Here is a 19,355-nt window from a genome sequence, read left to right on the forward strand (position 1 = left end):
AACCCAAACATTTTCAGCTTCATGAAATATCTAAGGGTTTGAGATTGATTTAATTATGATTTTTTTCAAACAGAAATTGAATTTGATATCGTACCCAAACAAGTTGAGTTCGAAGATAATTTTGTACAAGTAATAATAATTCCAAATAGCCTCAAGCTCGGCTCATTGTTCGTTAAATTATGACAAGACCAAGCACCGTCTATTGATACAAAGTCCATAGAACCATGCTGGGACCAACATTATGAATGTGGAAAATGGAACATGACAATTAAGCTATCAATAATTTATTATTATGCTGTGATCGAACTTTTTATTTTTAATATTTCATATTCTTGGTTCGTATAAGCCAATGATAGTTGGATCTTATTGTAGGTTTTACTTCCGATGATTCATGTAATGACCTTAGAAAATGGTTATTGGGTCACAAAATGGAAACAATAAATTTTATCCTTATGATAAATTTTGAAATATATTAGCATTTCTATCTATTTTTATATTATTTTCACATTTTATACAGCATCTTCAGACTTTTCTTAGAGTTGTTCTCAGGTCACACAATGTAAAATGTAGCTCTTACACAGAATTTTCACTATCCATTTCTATGTGTTAACCTTGAAATGATTCCTCTGTTATTATGCAAAAATACAAACTTTGGACTATCAAATATAGTAGAATGTATTTTTTGATATTTTATTTATTATCATGGAAAATTTTTATATTCTAAATATTATAGTACACAGAGCTTATAATTTTTCCTCCCATATTTCACACCACTATAGATGGTGTTCAAGAAATAGGATCACTGGGATAATTTTAAATCACAAGTGATCTTTATCTTAAGATAATCTAAATTTTAATTATTTAAGTTTACTATATTTAGATGCTATATTTAATAATTAAAAATTCTCAAGTATTCATGAATAATCTGTCTGATAATTCTAAATCACTAGTGATTTTTGTCCCGAGATAATTTAAATTTCGATTATTTAAGATTGCTATATTTAGTATACTATATTTGATAATTAAAAATTATCAAGTATCCATAAATAATCTATTTGATATTCATCAGAATCCTAGATTACTGGACATATATTAACCAAAACTACTTCTAATATTTTTGATAAAAATATATTAGTCAATCATATAAAATATACTATGATAAAATATTAATATATCAACCATTAATATATTTCATCAAAATATATTTAATAGTTCTATAAATTATTAATCCAATAAAGATATATTATGTGTCGTCATAGAACTAATATTCTTGTTTATACTTATAATATAGTTCAATACAAATATTTATTATGACAAGGAAACGAGGGCAAATTGGAGTGATATATTAAATAATTTTATTATATCAATATAAAATAAAATAATATATTTTTATTATAATTTAAAATTATCATTGAATACAATAATATAATTAATAATATAACATAATATATATAATAAATATAATATATAATATCAACATAATATAATATAATATTATACATAATATTGTATAATATATTAATGGTACATTGATATATTAATTTTTTTTGTTAGATTGAGAAATATTTTTATCATTAAATTTTAATTTAAAATTATTATTTGAAGATAATTTTGGATTTCTGACATTAAGAACGGATATCGGATAATTTCGGATTGCTAAACTACAAATTAACACACATCTCAAAATAATATCGGATTGCTATATAAAATAGGAAATTTGAATTTAAATCACACGAGTCTCCCCTCGTGCGCCACCAGGCCCAGCGACGAGCCCACGACTCCACCTGTCACTCGGGCCTTGTCGTCTTCCCCCATCGCCGTTACTTTTCGTTAAAAGGCTCACCGCCCTCCCACGCTGCCACGCTGTTGCATGCATCCCCTTCCCTCCGCCCGCCACTTTGTGACGCCCTACCGCGACGCCTGCCCGCTCGTGTCACACCATTCCACACCAGCCCCCTTTTAACATCGCTCTCACACCCCCTCCTTCCCACACCTTCCAGCGCCGCCGCCATGGACGCCTTCTCCCGCGACTGGTCGGAGCTCCCGAAGGATCTCCTCGCCCAGATCGCCTCCCGCCTCCCCCTCCTCTCCGACTACCTCCGCTTCACCGCCGTCTGCAAGCCCTGGGCCACCGCCCGCCGCGCCGCCCGGCCCCCCTCGAGCGCCCCTGGATGCTCCCCTTCGACCAGCCCCACCACGCCGAGGACGGCCACCTCGTCTTCCTCCCCCTCGCCAACCGCCGCCCCCTCCGTCTCCACGTTCCCGAGCTCTTCCACCGCTGGATCTGCGGCGCCTCCCGCGGCTGGCTCGTCACCGTCGACCGCCGCCTCCACATGCACCTCGTCCACCCCTTCGCCCACTCCCAGATCCCCCTTCCCGTTCCTCCCTCCATCGGAATGGAAAGGCTCTACCCTCCCCAGTGCCTCCGCGGCCGCTCCCTCTTGAAGGCCGTCCTGTCTGCCGATCCCGTCGTTGATCCCACCAGCTGCACCATTATGGCGATCAATGGTGCGACCGGCAAACTCACGTTTTGCCGCCTTGGCGATGCCAAATGGACCGTCATCAATGACCCTTATGGCATCTACTCCGATCTCGTCCACTACAACGGCCGCTTTTACGCTGCCACCGCCGATCCCACCGTCGTGGTCTGCGACCTCGCGAGCCCCGTCCCGAGAACTATTATCTCTGCCTCTGCCTCTGGGCGCAGTGGCTTCCCGAATTATCTGTGGAAGTCGATGGTGACCTCCTGTTTGTCGCTCGGCTCCGGTGCACTGCTTTGATAGAGCATGGGGAGCACATCTGCAGGACGGTCAAAATTGAAGTTTATAAGCTGGATAATGAGACGGGAACGTGGGTGGAGACCAAGGATTTGGGGAAGATGGCGTTGCTCTTGACCCACGATCAGGCTTTGCCGATCTTAGAGGAGGAATTTCCTGGATGCAAGAAAAATTTCATCTATTTTACAGACCTTCACTACAATTATCATGCGATGTGCAGGTTTGAGGAAGTGGGGATGTTTGATTTGGAAAATGGCGCGCTCCAGCCTTTCACTCAGAAAGAACTATTTAGCCATCTATATGAGCCATCAGTCTTTATGACTCCTGTTTTATACCCAGGAGGAGAAGCTAGGTAAGCAGCTCGCCATACTTTCCCCTATACTAGTAATGGATGGATTGATTGCTCAAGTTATTGCACAATTTTCCTAAATACAATATAGAAGAGCACAGATGTTCATTATGATGTGATGGTTTAACATCTCACTTAAGTTTACTATACTGGTCATGCTTTGTTCTGCCAGACCATATAATACTTAAGATTGACTGCTGCTGCTTCTTTACGTCCCGTACCAATGATTTGAAACCTTTTGCTTTAGGGGGAAAAATGGAGTTGATAGTGTCAATGTAATTTCTTACCTTTTAGTGATATACTTCGATAGTCATGTTCATGATATTATATTGCCGGTGTAACATTGGAGATGGTATTTTGAGCAGTATTAGATTGCCATAGATTGGATTAGGTGAATCCTTGGTCACTTGATTTTGAATTTTGGTTCTTCATAGTTGCTTATGTTTCTATATAAGATTCATGGACTCAATAACCCTGCAAGACTGGTAGATTGGTTAGGGCTTAATTAGTTAATTTGGTCCTTCCGGTAGTTTTATGTTTCAGGGCTTCATGGAGCTGCTGATGCTGTACATATCAGAGTCTTTGTATTTTCATTTCCAAATCAAGTATCTCCTCTTCTTTCACATTCTCTTGCTAGAAATCATCAGCAGCCAAAACAGCTTGGAAAGGGCACAACTTAAGATTTCCAATTTCTATCTGGTTAAAAGACTAACAGATATTTATCATTCTGTTGTTTTTTATAAATCACATATGTATTGAAATGTTAAAATCCAACAAAACTTTTATTGATTGCAGGTCTCCAGCAAATGTTGCTGGACCATCTCAAGCACAGGATGCTTCTGCATAGGTATGCATTTCCCATCCTTAAATATTCTGATTACTATTTTTTTGCTTGCCTTTTTTGCAACCTTTCATGATTTGTTTCTTGACAAGTTTTAGGCTCAATAAATCTGATTCATTTATCTGCTTTCTCTTATACTTCTGGCTTATGTATAAAGCAAGAGGATGTGCGTGTGTTGAAGTCCATTTCATGGATGATAAAAAGTATTTGTAGAAGGACCTGCAATGTAGTTACTGGGCTCAGGTGTCTTCCTATTGCATGTAAGGTGTTAATAAAGGAAACTCTTCAAACTATGGTCATCTTGTTATCACATTATATTCATTTATCTTACTATGGGAAAAAGACATGCAGGAGAGACCTTGTTACCTTAATGTAATGTTTAAACTTTAATTTAATGCTTATGTTGCTTTGTAGTCTTACTTTGGCGTGCACTTGTATGATGTACCGATTTCCTTCCTTTGCATGCATTACTTATTCAAGTTGCTATAATCTGTATGACAACCTCTTCCAGTTCCGATCTGAGCAAATGATCATTTATGCAAAACTTAGAGATGTGTATCGCTATTCTGGTCCCTCTGGGAGGTGTTTGGATGATGGTGATATGCATAGTTTCTTATAAGTTTGAGGTGTTATATACATACATATGTACGTACATATGTATTATATCATCATTTAGGGGACATGAAATCGATATCTTGTTGTCCTTGATATATGGTTGCCTTTAAAAGGTCTTCTCCAATAAATAACATATATTCATATGTTCGATGCAGTTAGCAACTAATTCCCTTGCTAGCTTCCGGGTTTCACGTTTCTCTTCTTTCTTTGTTCTTAACCGTTCTGTGAAGAATTGCCGGTATAGAAGAAAGAGATGACAAACTAGGTGCTTGCCTAATCTTCTTCTGGAAGTTAGATGGTCTGATTTGTTTTCACGAGGTAGCTTATTGGAGGATTCACTTGGCCTCTTAAAGTTAATCCGTAAACGTTGCTGCTTGTGCTGAAGATTCTTCCAAATTCTTAACTTCCCTCAGTTACGTACTAACAACGCTCTCTTTCATCATGACCTTCTTGGCCACTTACTGTTATGGGTCATATGTGGCTTTTGGAGAAACATTTTGATGGAAGATATGTGAATATAGCTGACAATCATTGCTAGCATATACAGTTGGTGTTTAGTTGGTGGATGCTACATATAGAAGCATCTTGATGCTGAATGAAAATACACAGCTATCATCCTAATATTTCTCAAAATTTTGGAAGAATGAGCAGCTAACCAGTGTCATGTGAAAAAAGAGAAAGTTAAAAAGAATTATTTGAAAATTTACTGTATAATACTATGATTAATTAATTTTACATTTGAAGTTAAAATTCTGCATGTAGGTGTATGAAGGGGATCAATGCTCTCAAGAATTTTTCTTTTAATAAATGAAGGAACCTAGCATAACTAGCTAGATGCATCCTTTGTCAATCTAGCCTCAAATTGAAAGTAAATTCTGAGATCTGCTTAAGCTGAGTCTATATATAGCTTTGAAGGCTCAAGTAATGAACCAGATCCAATCTAGCAAGAAAATAAAGGAGATAAAAAGAACCATTTCTATACTTGAGAAGGGATTGTGAGGCTTCAAGCTTTCATTTCCCTCATTGGTAGGTGTATTGTAGTCAAAGTGCAAGACAAATTGATTAGTAAGAGGATAGCAATAAACAACTAGCCAGGCAAACCAGTGGCTAAACATTCTAATCAATTCGTGGTGGTTCAAATGAGCAAGTGGCCAAACAAGCAGCATCATAATGCTTGATGGAGGCAAAGAACAAACTTGACAAGTTAAATAAATGAATTACGAGGATTAGTTACATGTGCACAAATATTTTTTAAAGAGAGGTTCCAAAATTAGGCATGGATCTTAATTGAGTTGGTGCACTTATGCAAGTAATAATTTGGGCTTCATGTTGCACTTAAGTTGCGACAAAGTTGACATAGACATGCCTAAAATGACTTCAACATGGAAGGGAGTACCATCCTAAACCGCCCGGTTAGGATTGTACTGGACCATACTAAGGGCAGACCGACCTCGGCTCGAGAAATTGGATGAGGGAGGGGGACAGGAAGAAGAAAAGAGAGAGGGGGAGGGGGGGGGAGATGGGGCTTTCGAGCTCCCATCTCCTTTGGCCACATGAAAAGGTGGAGGAGATGGGGGCTAGAAAGCCCTATCTCCCCCTCTCTCGGTCTCTCTCTCCCCTTCTCCCTCCCTCTCTCTCTCTCCATCTCTTCCTTCTCCCTCTCCCCTTCCTCGCCCGCTCTGGCTGTGTCGGTACAAGTTCAGAATAGAATGGCATGATGCCATACGATATTGGACTATAGCACCATGCGATTAGTATAGGTCCCAATACTAGACCTCAAGCTTACAAATCTAGCTTGACTTAGCCTAGATATGGATTTTATCAATTCAAGCCAACGTAGGTGAGGTTGAAGATTTCAAGTCTTTGACTAGTTCAAGATGCTTGACATTCCTAATTACATCTTGGTTCATATATATCATATTTATTTCAATATAAGAAAGTATTTGCAAAAACAACCAAACATGGGGCATAAAGCAAGATTTTTTTCTTTTCTTTTGATCTATGGTGCATAAAAGATCATCAGGATGTTAATTCAAAGATAGATAAGAGCTCTTTCACCGAAAAATTTTTCCCAAGAAATCCAATTTTGTGATTTTCTGTATGCTTTCAAAAAGCTATGACATGTATTGGGAAACAATAAAGTCATTACCACTGATGGTCTCAGCAAAGCAGGGTCTTGGGAGGGACAAACTAGGGACACACCTAATCATCTGTATTTCTTTTGCACAAAGTCGAGTCTGTGCCATTGTGCTTGTTAGCCCATGCATATTTGCCATTTCATCAAGCATTGCTCCCTGTTCATTGTGAAGCAATATGAGGAACAAATAAAAATGATGACAAATTAGAATGTCTTCTCTCCTGCTTCTGGCTATATAATGATAGTGCTTCCATATTTAGCTTCTTTTGTGTGAGATTCGTAGAAACTATACATAAATATTCGCTATATATGTATGAGTTCCGTATTGTAAAATGAGATTGAGAAAGTTATATTGCTTGCTACACGGTCATGTAACATTAAGAATTGATCTGATTGATCCTAGATCATGGGTCAAAAGGAAAAGACAATGAGAATGTCATAGAATGAAATTGTAAAAGGACATTCCATTCTTTTCCTATTTTGGCACATACAGATTTGATACTCAACATGGGATGGATTAATTTATTATGTGCCAATGCAGCTTAGGACTAGCATGGTATGTACAATGCTAATGTTGCATACATCAAGGTGTGCTAAGCATTGACATCCAATTTGTACCGTGCTCCAATTTGTGACAAAGCATTCACATGATAAATTCTATGCCATATCAATCGCATGGTTTGCCATACTGATTGGTATATGTGCATATCGACTGTATTGTACCAGTATGGTGGGCATTTTGAGTGTTGGTACATTGAATTGGCTCTCATATCGCATGTACCGACATAGTAACAAGATGATACCAATGCAGGGTTTGGTACTATTATAGGGTCCAGTACTGCGACGATGAACCTTAATCAACCATGTTAAATGGTACTTAATCCATGGATGGCAATATTGATAGGCGGACAAGCTTGGCTGAACAAAGCCAATTAGCTAGTGCTGAAGACTTAGGCCATTAATATACTTCAAATAAAGGATCAGGCCATATAGCATCAGCAAACATGAGTGGAACAAATCAACAAATTACCTAAGTCCAAACAAACTTATCCGTTGGAGAATGGATGGAACACGATTGTTGCAACTTCATGCTTCAGAATCCAAGTGTTGGAGCACTTCTATAAGAGATGGGCTCTAAGATTGAATGTGACATATGGGAAACCAAAAAAATCCCTTCAGATCCATATCCATATTCTAGCTAAGCAAGCTTGAGTGATTCCCTATCTCATGATGCCGGCAGTAATCTCATTCTTTCATCTCCTCTAATTTCTATTAGAGCTAGGTTTCAATCTTGGGACCTATAGGTTATATCTTGATGTCCATTTACTAAAATTATCATGATTTAGGGATTAAAAAAAATCTTTTGGCATGCATGGTATACATTTGATGTCAATCTTAAGCCTACTTGAACATGGTGGGGGTGGAAACTAGGTCGACAAGCAATCACAAAACTTATGTAAAACTGTGCAATGGATCCAAACTTGATATTCATGAATGCTAGGGCATTCCTTGTCTTTCTATGAAAAAGATCTTTCTTCTAATTGTTGGAAGAGGAGGAGAAGACCTGAGTGGAAGTAGTGGAAGAATATGTGGAAAAACTTGAAGGGACATCATGGATAGCACTAATAGGATTACCTGGCATTCATAAGGCTGCCCTAAATAATGAGTATTGATGGCTATGGTTATAGTATGTTGTCTCATGAGATTCATTTTCTACCATCTATTTCTCCAAACTCATGTTCACTTCTTTTTCTTCTCTAAAACACCCCATGTTATGACATCGATTTCCACAATTCCCACTTTATGCTATTGGAAACACCTAAGATGTGGTGGTAAATGAATTCCATATTCTAAGTTTTGCACAGTTAACGAGACAATCATTGCTTGTAATATTTCAAATGTAAGTATGACATTATATGAATAAATGAAGTATCCGGTTTTCTGGTTGTAATTGCTTAAAAATGCCAAAATTTAGCTTTACATTTACACTGCAAAAAAAGTCTTTTCGAAACCAAATCAGCTAGTAAGTCAAATTTAAGACTTATTTTTCATAAATAATCCAAGTAAGGGAAAGCAATTTTAGAAGATTATGCTAATAATGTTATTGTGTAAATTAATAGCCATAAGTGGAGAAGCAAAAATTACATTGTTAACAGAAAATACCATACTATGAGACTTCGGTACATGTAAGGATATGCAAATGTAGTAGAATTGTGATGTTATTAAGTTATCCTAGCCAAGCAACCAAATATGATAAGAAATACTATCATATAAGGACAGGACTTTTGGTCTATTTTCCTCTCTACTTGACCAAAAGTTTTGGCTATCTATTTAACGAGGTGCAAATACTGTAACTATTTGTTTAAAGGCAGCAAAATGGATAAATTGTTTCTTTCCTCGTATTCCCTGTTCTTTTATTATTTGTTATCTACTCCTCATCTTCTTTATTTTTTTCAATTGCTGTCCTCTTTATCTTTTTCTCTTCATCTTCCTTTTTATTTTCATCAAAAGATAAAGGATTACTCACCCGCTTATCCTCTGAGCACTAGAATCCTAAATTTTATCTCATAATTTTTAGATAAGCATCAATCTTAAGATGAATAATATGATTTTTATCCTCATCATTGAATGACTCATCATACATTATTCACTTTTAGAAATAGTAATCCAAAATTTATCTTGTTAGACCAAAAAAGGAAACAAAATCTAGTGGTGATGATGGAGAGAAAGATACTAAATGTCTCCATGCTGACAATAGTTCAAATGGAAAGGAATAAAAATTCATGGAATTAATTATATCCATAACTGATGTATAATTTTATATGGACAGAATTTTTTAGAAACGGTAATGAGACAGCGATGGAAGGGATAGAATTGTGATCAATGTTTTAAGTCTTAGTTCGTTCCAATACAATGAGTTATATTCCTGTATCAACACGTTCGGTTGGAGTTGCCACAACAAATAGTACCATTTGTCAGGGCTCACCCTGTACTAGTACCCTATGTATGGTATCCTCCATACTGCCTGGACCCAAGAATAAAGAAAAAGGATATGACAGGCTCTACTAATTATTACATTAGTTTCAGGATAAGAAATAATTAATGTTTTAAGACATACACACTGCAAATAAGATAAGGAAAGATTGAGAGCAATTTAAAGGGGAGATATTAGATCACCGTATTAATTCTTTCTGGAGGAGATGCTTTACTTATATGTGGAAGAGTAGAAGATAGAAATGCAATGAGAGATTTGATATTTAAGATGGAAGTGGTCTTTGGTACAACAATTGTCTAAATATGTGAAATGGAGCTTTGTAAACATAAAACATGCACATTTAACATCATTTATGAATTTTTATTGCTAATAGAACACTTATAATTGAGGTTTTGGGTGCTGGTGTGATCCAATCTATTACCATACCAGGACTAGTGAAGGACTGCCACTCGGTACCCTGCTCCTGGTGAATCAGTCTGAACTGAGGGTAACCACTCTATATCAAGCAATATTGAGCAGCACCTGCTAGTATCACTTGGTACCCGTCAGAATCAAGCCAAAGGCTTCCATCCTTCCCTTCCCATTTTACCTGCTTTCTCTTCATTGTGAGTGGGAGAGCTGAAGTGACTTTTGCTCCAATCCAACTGATTTGATGAGTTTTGAATGCATTGAAGCCTAGAAACACAACAACCAAGCATTTATTTTGTGCATGACTATAGCATCTATGAGCCGGTTAGGCACTTTATGTGGATATGATGTGAGGGATATTGCTATATAGTTTAGTGTGTTTATTCACACCTCAAATTACAATATAAATGCTGATATAGTTTATATGTTTCTGTGTGCTTATCCTGACACTGTAGTGCTAAAGCTGTCTTGTATAACATGAATCTCTAGAGTTAGCATAAAACTTCTTCTTTCTTTTATAGCAATAAGTTAGCATTAATCTTAAGTATGCTATTAGCTTGAGGTAGTATATGTGATACCTTCACTTCACAAATCCAATGATACACAGTCATTCAGGAGCCAGACAAGGACCCATATGGAGGACAAGGATTGGGAGCGTATTGGTCAATCTGGCTTTTTACTTATTGGAGTAAGACTGTCAGAAGGGGGAGCTTAATTGCTTTTGATCAGTTTCAGTTTTTTTGGTTCTATAATTAGCTTCTTTCAACCCCTGCTTAGTTTCTTATATCTTTATGAAAATTTAAAGTGATTTTCTTATTCAATATTTACTTAATTATTCTTGGTCTTAATAGCATCCATCAGTCAATGAATTGTATTCTTGTTTATAATTCACATCTTCCATTGATCCCTAGAATTGCTTGCCCTTGTAATGCTATTCCACATTGTAATATGTTTGCCCTCTTTTGAGCTCTCTTGATTTCTTAAAAAGGCTTTTCTTTAACAGGTAGCACTGATACTGATTCTTCAAATTACTCACCAGGGGAAAAAGGGAAAAAGATCTGGCTGGAGCTTTCACAGACACCATTCTCATTGGCATGTTCTGTGAATCTGTGTCTTACTTGAATACCCAATATAACAGGTATATAAAAAATCCACTCATTATATTCCCCTGTTTACCAACTCCAGAGCTGTCAGGAAGTCAATATTTTTTTAATTATTAATATTATTAAATAAAGTATTTGTTCAAAGACTCTTCTTTGGTTGTGAACATAGAAATATATTACCACTTCTATGATGAATGGGTTTTTTTTCCTACTTTCTTCTTGGGCATGGAGATGTGATTGCAATAGATGTGTGCGCAGTTTGAGATTGAATATACTTAGAAGCCCTCCAAGTATGTGATGATCATAAGAAAGTGTTGCAGTTAAGGGCTCATGGCTCGGCACATGAGGTATTGTCCACTTTGGCCTACGGCTCATAGTTCGGGGGCTATATGGGCCATTTTGAGCCTCACGGTTTTGCCTCTTAAAAGGCGTTTTATGTGAGAAGGATGGTCCCTTCCTATATAAGCCAGATTTTCATTTGACTTCAACCAATGTGGGACTAATGATGCCTTTCTTTCTACACCACAACATAGCTTCCTCAGTCAAGGAGAAATCTCTGTACTCTATAGACCATGTCTGTGTTGGTGTTTAGGTGGAAGGAGCCCCACAGTCCATGGAGAGTGATGCCCTCCTTCTAGTATCAGTTACTGCAAGGCTCTGGAGGCGAGGTCGGTAATGAATCAAACTGGAGAGTTGAAGTTCAGCCGATCTGAACCGCGAACGAAATCTGCAAAAGAAGTTCCAGAACCGTAGGATGCCTTCCGATTTAGGATCCTCCAATGCTTAAGTTAGCCGGAACCTGGAGAGCAGATAGTGAAAATGGGGAAGTAGAAAGCAAGAAATGAGAGTTTGAGTGAAAAAAAGGGAGAGAACTCTGATTTTTTTTAGTGAGGAATTTAGCAGAATTTTATCTCTGTGAGTCCAGACTTATCTCCTGGAGAGCACCGTCTCCCTTTATATAGAGAGAGTTTGCTTAGATCTTAAAAAAAGTTTGTTAGGCCATTAGGGATCTATTAGGCCGTTAGAGATCTGTTAGGCTGTTTAGCCGTTAAAGATCTGTTAGTCCCACATTGGTTAGAGTCAAGGAGGAATTTGGTTTACATAAGAAGGGACCATCTTTCCTACGTGAGGTGCCTTTGAAGGGGCAAAATCGTGAGGTCCAAAACAGCCCATACAACTCTCGGGCTATGGACCATTGGTCAAAATAGACAATATCTCACGTGTTGAGCCATGAGCCTTTGACTGCAACAGAAAGTTACATCTTAGTTTGTATCTTTGAACTCTTTGTGTACTAGAATCATATCATCATGGATGTCTGCTGTATCTTCAAATCACATTTGAGTACTTGTAAATAGATTTAAAATGTAGATTGGTTCAAGATATGGTGTTGAACCTCTAAAGAACAGATAAATACTCGCTGCTTTCTTCTAAATGCATTTGCTCATGCCTATTCTACTTTCTCTGTTTCCTATCCTTCCTTGAATGATGCTTGAAAGGAAGGGCTGTACTTATCAATCTTCATGTTCCTTCTTTTAATGTAAAATGATTCATTGCTGCACTAATAGAGGCTTAACCATAAATAGATATTTAAGTTTTTTTTTAAAAGTGTGGTTACATTATTTGGAATGGACTATTACTGAGAAGCTATCCCCACCACCGCCTCCCCTTCTTTTTTTCCCTTTCATGTGTATGCAATGGAAGCAGCAAGCTCTTAGAAACATGAAACCAATGCTGCTCAACTAGCCAGGATCCATGTTACAGTCTACCAGAGTTGGTCAGCAGAAAAAATGTGGCGGTTGCGGGGGTAAGGAGGAAAACAATCTAGCTGAACATAAAAGATGCAGAACAAGGCTCCGTAATATATTGGCTAGTTACAAGAGCATGAATGCACCATGAAGCCAGGTCTGCTAGAGTCCATCATGATGAAATGTCTAAAATTCTCTCCATGAAGTTAAGCTTCCAGTTATAAATTTAATTTCATTTGTATACTATCTACCACCTGGTTTTTGATATATTTGTTTAATATATGTATGTATTTGTTTACTTTTAGGAAGGAAAGGAGGCTTTAATATTACTCTATTACATGTGGCTTTCATCTTCGGCAGCAATGTTGGGAAGAGGTCGAGGAAAGTTTGAGGATCAGATCACAGTTGTTCGGTTAAAGGCTCCATACTCTGTCACCCAATTGGCATGTTGATTGGCATCTCTATCGGTATGTGAGGCCATGAACAAGGCAAACCACTGTTCTATGATTTATCATTTGATATTCATTTCTGTTTTCCTTGTTGAACTGTGAAATGCCTGATCGCTCCATGCCTGATTAATCAGTTATGAAAAAAATAGGGTCTTAGGATGCTTCTGGAAACCAAAGCCTTGTCATGTCTTGGTGCACCTATTTCCTTTTTTTCCCCTTTTTCATTTCTTTACCTTAGCAGTATGGCATTCAACACGTGCACGTTCCCTTGCTGCTCTGTCGGCTTCTCTTTGCTGATTCGTTCAAACTTTAAGTTTCTGCTCCAAACTGATGGGCTATTTTAGACAGGCGAGCACAGAAACAGAATATTGCCACTTATGGACAGCACAATCATTTGATTCAGGGTTCTTTTTACACCCCCGACCCCAACAATACACACACACACACACACACATATATATTGTTCGAGGGAAAGACCTCTTATTGGTTCCCTGTCATTCTTGTACCACTTCCTTGTGGTAAGAGTTGAGCACTGGTCGCCTTTAGTAACCTATTTGGTTCTTTTGTAGGATCTAAATGGTGCCTTGATACTCGTCAATTACAGGTGAACATGGCTGCATTCAACCACCCTATATGTAGGATCATAGCCATTAGAGTAACCTGAAAGGCAAGCTGGCATTTACCTTCTTATCATGCTGTTACACTGATCTATTTTGCCAATTTAATGATCATATAGCTGACAGCTAGGTGTCGTCAGGTGAGCTGACAGGATCCTAAACAATAGTAAGAGAGGCAGAACTGCTTTTGCCTTCACTACTGTTCCTGAGACTGCTTTACATAATGGTTTCTGCTTACACTGCTTATTGCCTGTTATTCATCCTGCAAATTGAGTTTAGAATTGGATGGCCATTAAACATTCACTGGTTAACTTGTTCATTACTACATGGATTTTGTGTTCTTTGCTGCTGAAAGTCAAATAGTTTCTTTTTCTTTGCTTCTGCTAGAAAGGAGACGTGCATCATTTATTTAGTTATTGCAGTACTCTTGGACAGAATTCACATTCTTAATATCAACACACACTTGTATTTACTGATGTAAACCTCGATCTAGTTCTAATGGGTGGTGGGAGAGTTTCGTGTGATATTTACAGTTTGCTATAGCCCTTCAATGTACAAGCTCTTTGAGGTAAAGTTTGCAGCATATTCCTGTAATAACTCACTTGGGCTTTACATTTAGGAGAGCCACACCCTTGATAACCTAGATGGATGGATGAAAAATTTCTCAAGCCAAAACTAATCAAGGATTGACAATACGTAATCTCAATGATCATTAGCATTGAGCTTTTTAAAACCACTATATTTTTGTTATTGTGTGGTATGAATAATATCAGGTGCCATGCATGATTAAATCATCACCACGGGCATTACCTCAATCATGTTCACCATCTATTTCTTTAGCACTTTAAAACATTGATGTTGCATTTGGTCTGGAGTAGAATCACCAGAGCACAGGTTTTTACTCCTGAAAAAGCAGAATATATGGAAAGTGGCTTCTCACTAATGTCTGGAAAGAAGAGGAGACTAGACAGTCCAGAGTGACCCACTCACAAAATGGATAAGCGGGCGATGAAAGTGAAAGGACTTTAGGTCCTTCCCTGTCAGGAGACGATTGGAAGAAAGAACACAACATAAGCTTATGGGTCAACGTGAGAACTGTCCTCTTCCCTCTGAATAGAAAAATTAATAACTGTTTATACTCTTGAGATGTAGGCAGTGACTTATCACCACTGTTTATTTTGCAAGTATTGGAACACCACAAGCTTCTGGGGCATGCTTTCCCCTGCCATATACAATGTTCCCTCTCACAAAAGTTGCCAATACCTTTCCAGACAGTCTCATGCCCATGTAGGGTGAAATAGTCTGCATAAATTTGAAGAGCAAAATAATGTTAAATTTTAACTGCATAATTTGGTAGGCAAGAATTGAACACTGTGCATGGAAGCATGATAAGTAGAACATGAATTTCAAAAAATTAATACACTTCAGGCTACATGGAAACATACCGGATGCTTATGGTATGTTTTATGGTTCTCATCGAGTTCGAACTCCACTTCAGGCTCCCATACAACCAAATCTGCATGGTTTCCTCTCACAATGGCCCCCTAAAGCATACAAATGATTTTGTGAGCATGAATATGCCAATATATTTTGCATATGACTCTCTTGTTACAGATGTAGTTGGTCATATCAATTCTGATCTTTCATAGTTGCCTTTTCCCTATTCTTATAAACTCAATGGAATCATATGGTAAACCACAACAGATAGAACACAAGAAAAGCATAGCATAAATTACCACATGGAGTATGGACGTTGATTAGTTCCAAAATAACCTGTATTATTGCATATTGTGTGATTGTACAATGACAAGAAGACTCGTAACAAGTTGATAATTAAACTCGCATCCACTATACCTTAAGGCATGTTGATATGAAGGGGCCTTTAGATGTATTAGATAAAAATCTGTTAAGTATACACTACAAAGAAATGATGGGAGGATCTGTCCTTGTTAAAATGTGGATGGCTCTTTAATCAGCAAGTTCTTAACACGAAGGCTCGTGTACATGTCAATGTTTTAAACTATGGGTGTAAGCTACTTAAGAGAAAATAATCTAAGAATATTGTATCATAACTTGTCAAGGTTTCACATTCCGTTTGTATTTGTATATGGATAAAAATAATTCCTTGTGGCCCCAATTTTTTAACTTACTGCATCAATTGAGCGACAAATCTAACTTGTTTCTGGAAACATGTCAACTGTCATTTGGAGTACTGAAAATTTCTGTATGTGACATTTTATTATCATCATATCAGAAAAAAAATTTCAGATTAAAATTACTCAGCTGCATCAGTGGCAGGTTCATATTGTTTAAAGGTATCATGTTACTTTTAACACCATTTGGTTTTCAATTTGAAATCAGTAATAGACACCAAATATTTTGAAAAATAATACTAATGATTAATGCACTACCTTATGGATTTGACCTGAAAGCTTTGCTGGCCTCTCGCTCCACCAAGTAGCTAACTGAGTCAAGGTAATCCTATATTTTCGTCCATAAGACCATGTCACAGGAAGAACAAACTGCGATCATTCACATCAGCCTTACTGACCTCTTTAAAGAATCTCAAAAATACATATTATAACAGACGAGAAAAACCTTAATGATAAGCTGCCACTCACAAGCACGACAACTATGGTATGGAATTCTTCAAAAAAATATAAACAAAAGAAATTTGCATGCAAATCATATTTTTTATCATAAAAGTTTTCCAACCTGTTTTAAAGAAAATTATGATATCCAATTGTGTCTCCAACTAATGGACAATAAATGGCATTCAAGTTTTGCCTTTATATATATATAAAAAAAGGAACAATAATATAGAGTTCCCAATGGAGAGAGATACATACAAAACACCAAAACTAGAATCCAGCCTAAACAAAATTACGGTTTTCCTACTTGTCAATGCTGGGTAACTCTAGTATCGATACAAGCACCAGGGAAATATTAATCAAAGTTTTAGTAAACTGTCTCCTACAATAAACACTTAGATTTTAAAAACCTAAAAGGAAAAAAAATGCATTTATTAGGATTTGGGTTGCTAGGATTTCTCATATGACATTGTTGTATCTATGTTGCTTCAATATCAATATAGAGCCAATATTCAATACACATGGAGCATCAAAATATTCGAAGTTCAATACAAGATTCAGTTAAGCAGTTATATATGCATGCTTAAATACATACATACAGTATGTACATACATATGCAGACACATATGCATGTTTGTATATATGTATCTCTTTTTTTTTTAATACAAATGTATGTATGTATCTTTACATATACATATATACACATATACACACATGGTATAGAAGCATCCAATTCAGCTGAAATTTAATCTATATATGTTTTAAAGTACTTAGATTAAAATCAACTGCCTAGATTTGCAAATAGTCTATAACATAAGCAGTGTCAAGAACTTTTATTAGTGCATTAAATCGATGAAAAATGAATAACTTTAACAGTATGATGCTATGTCTTCATTTGATTCATAGTATAGAAGCATGCAATTCAGCTGAAATTTAATCTATATACATTTTAAAGTACTTAGATTCAAATGAACTGCTTAGATTTGCAAATAGTATATACATACTTTAAATCGTTATATTGCTACCAGTCATTTTGTGCTCACTTGATGCATAGACAAGAGACATTTAACATAAATGATTTCTATTCTCTAGGTATTTTATACACCATAGATCATGATCAGCAATGTCAAATTTCATTCTGAGAGATGCATCATTGATTTCCACTAGTAAGCATTTTGGGATTAAATGCACTCCAGTATTGTATGTACCATGTCTACCATCCTACAAAGAGACGGTACCTATGACCTGCACATTTATCATGTGCACCAAGAAAATATGATGTAGTTGACCCATGCTTAGAAAGAATGCTGTCATTCGAAGTTGATGCATCAAAACATAGATCTATGAACCATGTCAAGACCATTTACATCCTGTAATGTAAATTTACGGTTTCTAAAGTACAGTTTATGTTATATATGTGTCTCTTTGTGCGTTCCGTTAGTATAATGCAATGGAGGTTGCAATGGATAAAATTATCAAATTCTTCAAGGTCTGTCCTGCAGAACTTTTGGATGCTTTCCCATAAAAATAGGTTTCTATATTTAGAAGAATTCAAAATGTCATAGTGCAGGTCTAGCACTTGTCCGACAGTGGAGAAAGCCAGTTTGAGGTATCTAGCTAGCTTAAATGCTATGCAATAACTGCAAGGTTAAGTTGCAAAGTTCTAATCAAATACCAGCTACATCTATAAGTCATGAAAGCAATGTAACTTTAAAAGAAGACTGTACAACTATAATGTAGCCACATAGCTTCAAAATTGGCAATCCAATGTGGAGCGAACATAGAACCTATTGATACATAAGATATTTGATTAAACGCTGGGGTAAAGGCTACATTAGTAACAAGAATATGTTTCACTTGGCATGTTGTCTGGCAACTCAATTTTAGTATCATTTTTTTTTTTTTGGGGGGGGGGCGGGGGAGGGGGTGGTCCATATAATCAATCTCATGGATCTTTATTATAAGCAACTCTTGTTTGTCACTTAAATTAGTAGATATGAGATGCCTACATAACAGAAGGAATAACTGAATAAATTTGGTATTGACACTACTGCATGATGGATACACTAAACATAAACAATTAAAAATAAGTGAATGGATGCAAAATAAAAGTTAAATATTTACATCATAAGATGACCGGACATCTAATAAAAGAACCGAGCACAGACCTGCAAAGATGAAATCCCACCCCATGCTTTTAGAAAGTCACCTTCATCAAAGAGTTTGAGATCTGGTACTGATGGTGAATGATCCGAACTTAACATATCTATATGTTGCTCCTGAAATACAATTCTACAACATGTGACAGAGTGCTTCATTTAGCAAATAATTTTCATTGGCAATATTTCAGTACCATCAGAGCCTCCCATAGTTTTTGCCTATTGACTGCATCACGTATAGGTGGAGCGCACTTAAAGCGTGTATCCCCATCAGCAATTTCTTCAGCTGCAAATGCCAAGTAATGGGGGCAAGTTTCTACAGTCACACTAGCACCACTGCTTTTTGCATCCTGCAAGCAAAAAGTAGCAAACTATGTAAAGCCAAATTATAGAAGGTTACATGCCCCTTCCCATCATCAGTGAAAGAAGAATTAAAAGGATCATGAGCATACAATTCATCTATTTGATAAGCAAAGCATATAGTGTGATAGCGTCGAGCTACATAATATTGACTGTGTTTGTGATTTTAGGACATACTTCATTATATGATTTTAGGACATACTTCATTA

General features: G+C 36.9%; 1 protein-coding gene and 1 pseudogene across 1 annotated transcript in view; one reads left to right on the forward strand and one right to left on the reverse strand.

Moving 5' to 3' along the window:
- Positions 1-1,875: 1,875 nt before the first annotated feature.
- On the forward strand, positions 1,876-14,460 carry LOC140852789 (F-box protein At2g26160-like; annotated as a pseudogene).
- Positions 14,461-14,842: 382 nt separating this feature from the next.
- Positions 14,843-19,355, reverse strand: part of LOC140852803 (allantoinase-like) — an 8,294-nt gene continuing 3,781 nt past the window's right edge. The window contains exons 6-10 of the mRNA XM_073246366.1: positions 18,981-19,157; positions 18,796-18,906; positions 16,448-16,558; positions 15,482-15,580; positions 14,843-15,338 (exon numbers count right to left, since the gene is read on the reverse strand). Of these exons, the coding sequence (XP_073102467.1) occupies positions 15,210-15,338; positions 15,482-15,580; positions 16,448-16,558; positions 18,796-18,906; positions 18,981-19,157 (627 nt within the window). The 3' untranslated portion in view covers positions 14,843-15,209. The remainder of the gene's footprint in view (positions 15,339-15,481; positions 15,581-16,447; positions 16,559-18,795; positions 18,907-18,980; positions 19,158-19,355) is intronic.

Source organism: Elaeis guineensis, chromosome 12 (assembly GCF_000442705.2).
Source record: "Elaeis guineensis isolate ETL-2024a chromosome 12, EG11, whole genome shotgun sequence".
In the NCBI taxonomy this organism is placed as follows: Eukaryota; Viridiplantae; Streptophyta; class Magnoliopsida; order Arecales; family Arecaceae; genus Elaeis; species Elaeis guineensis.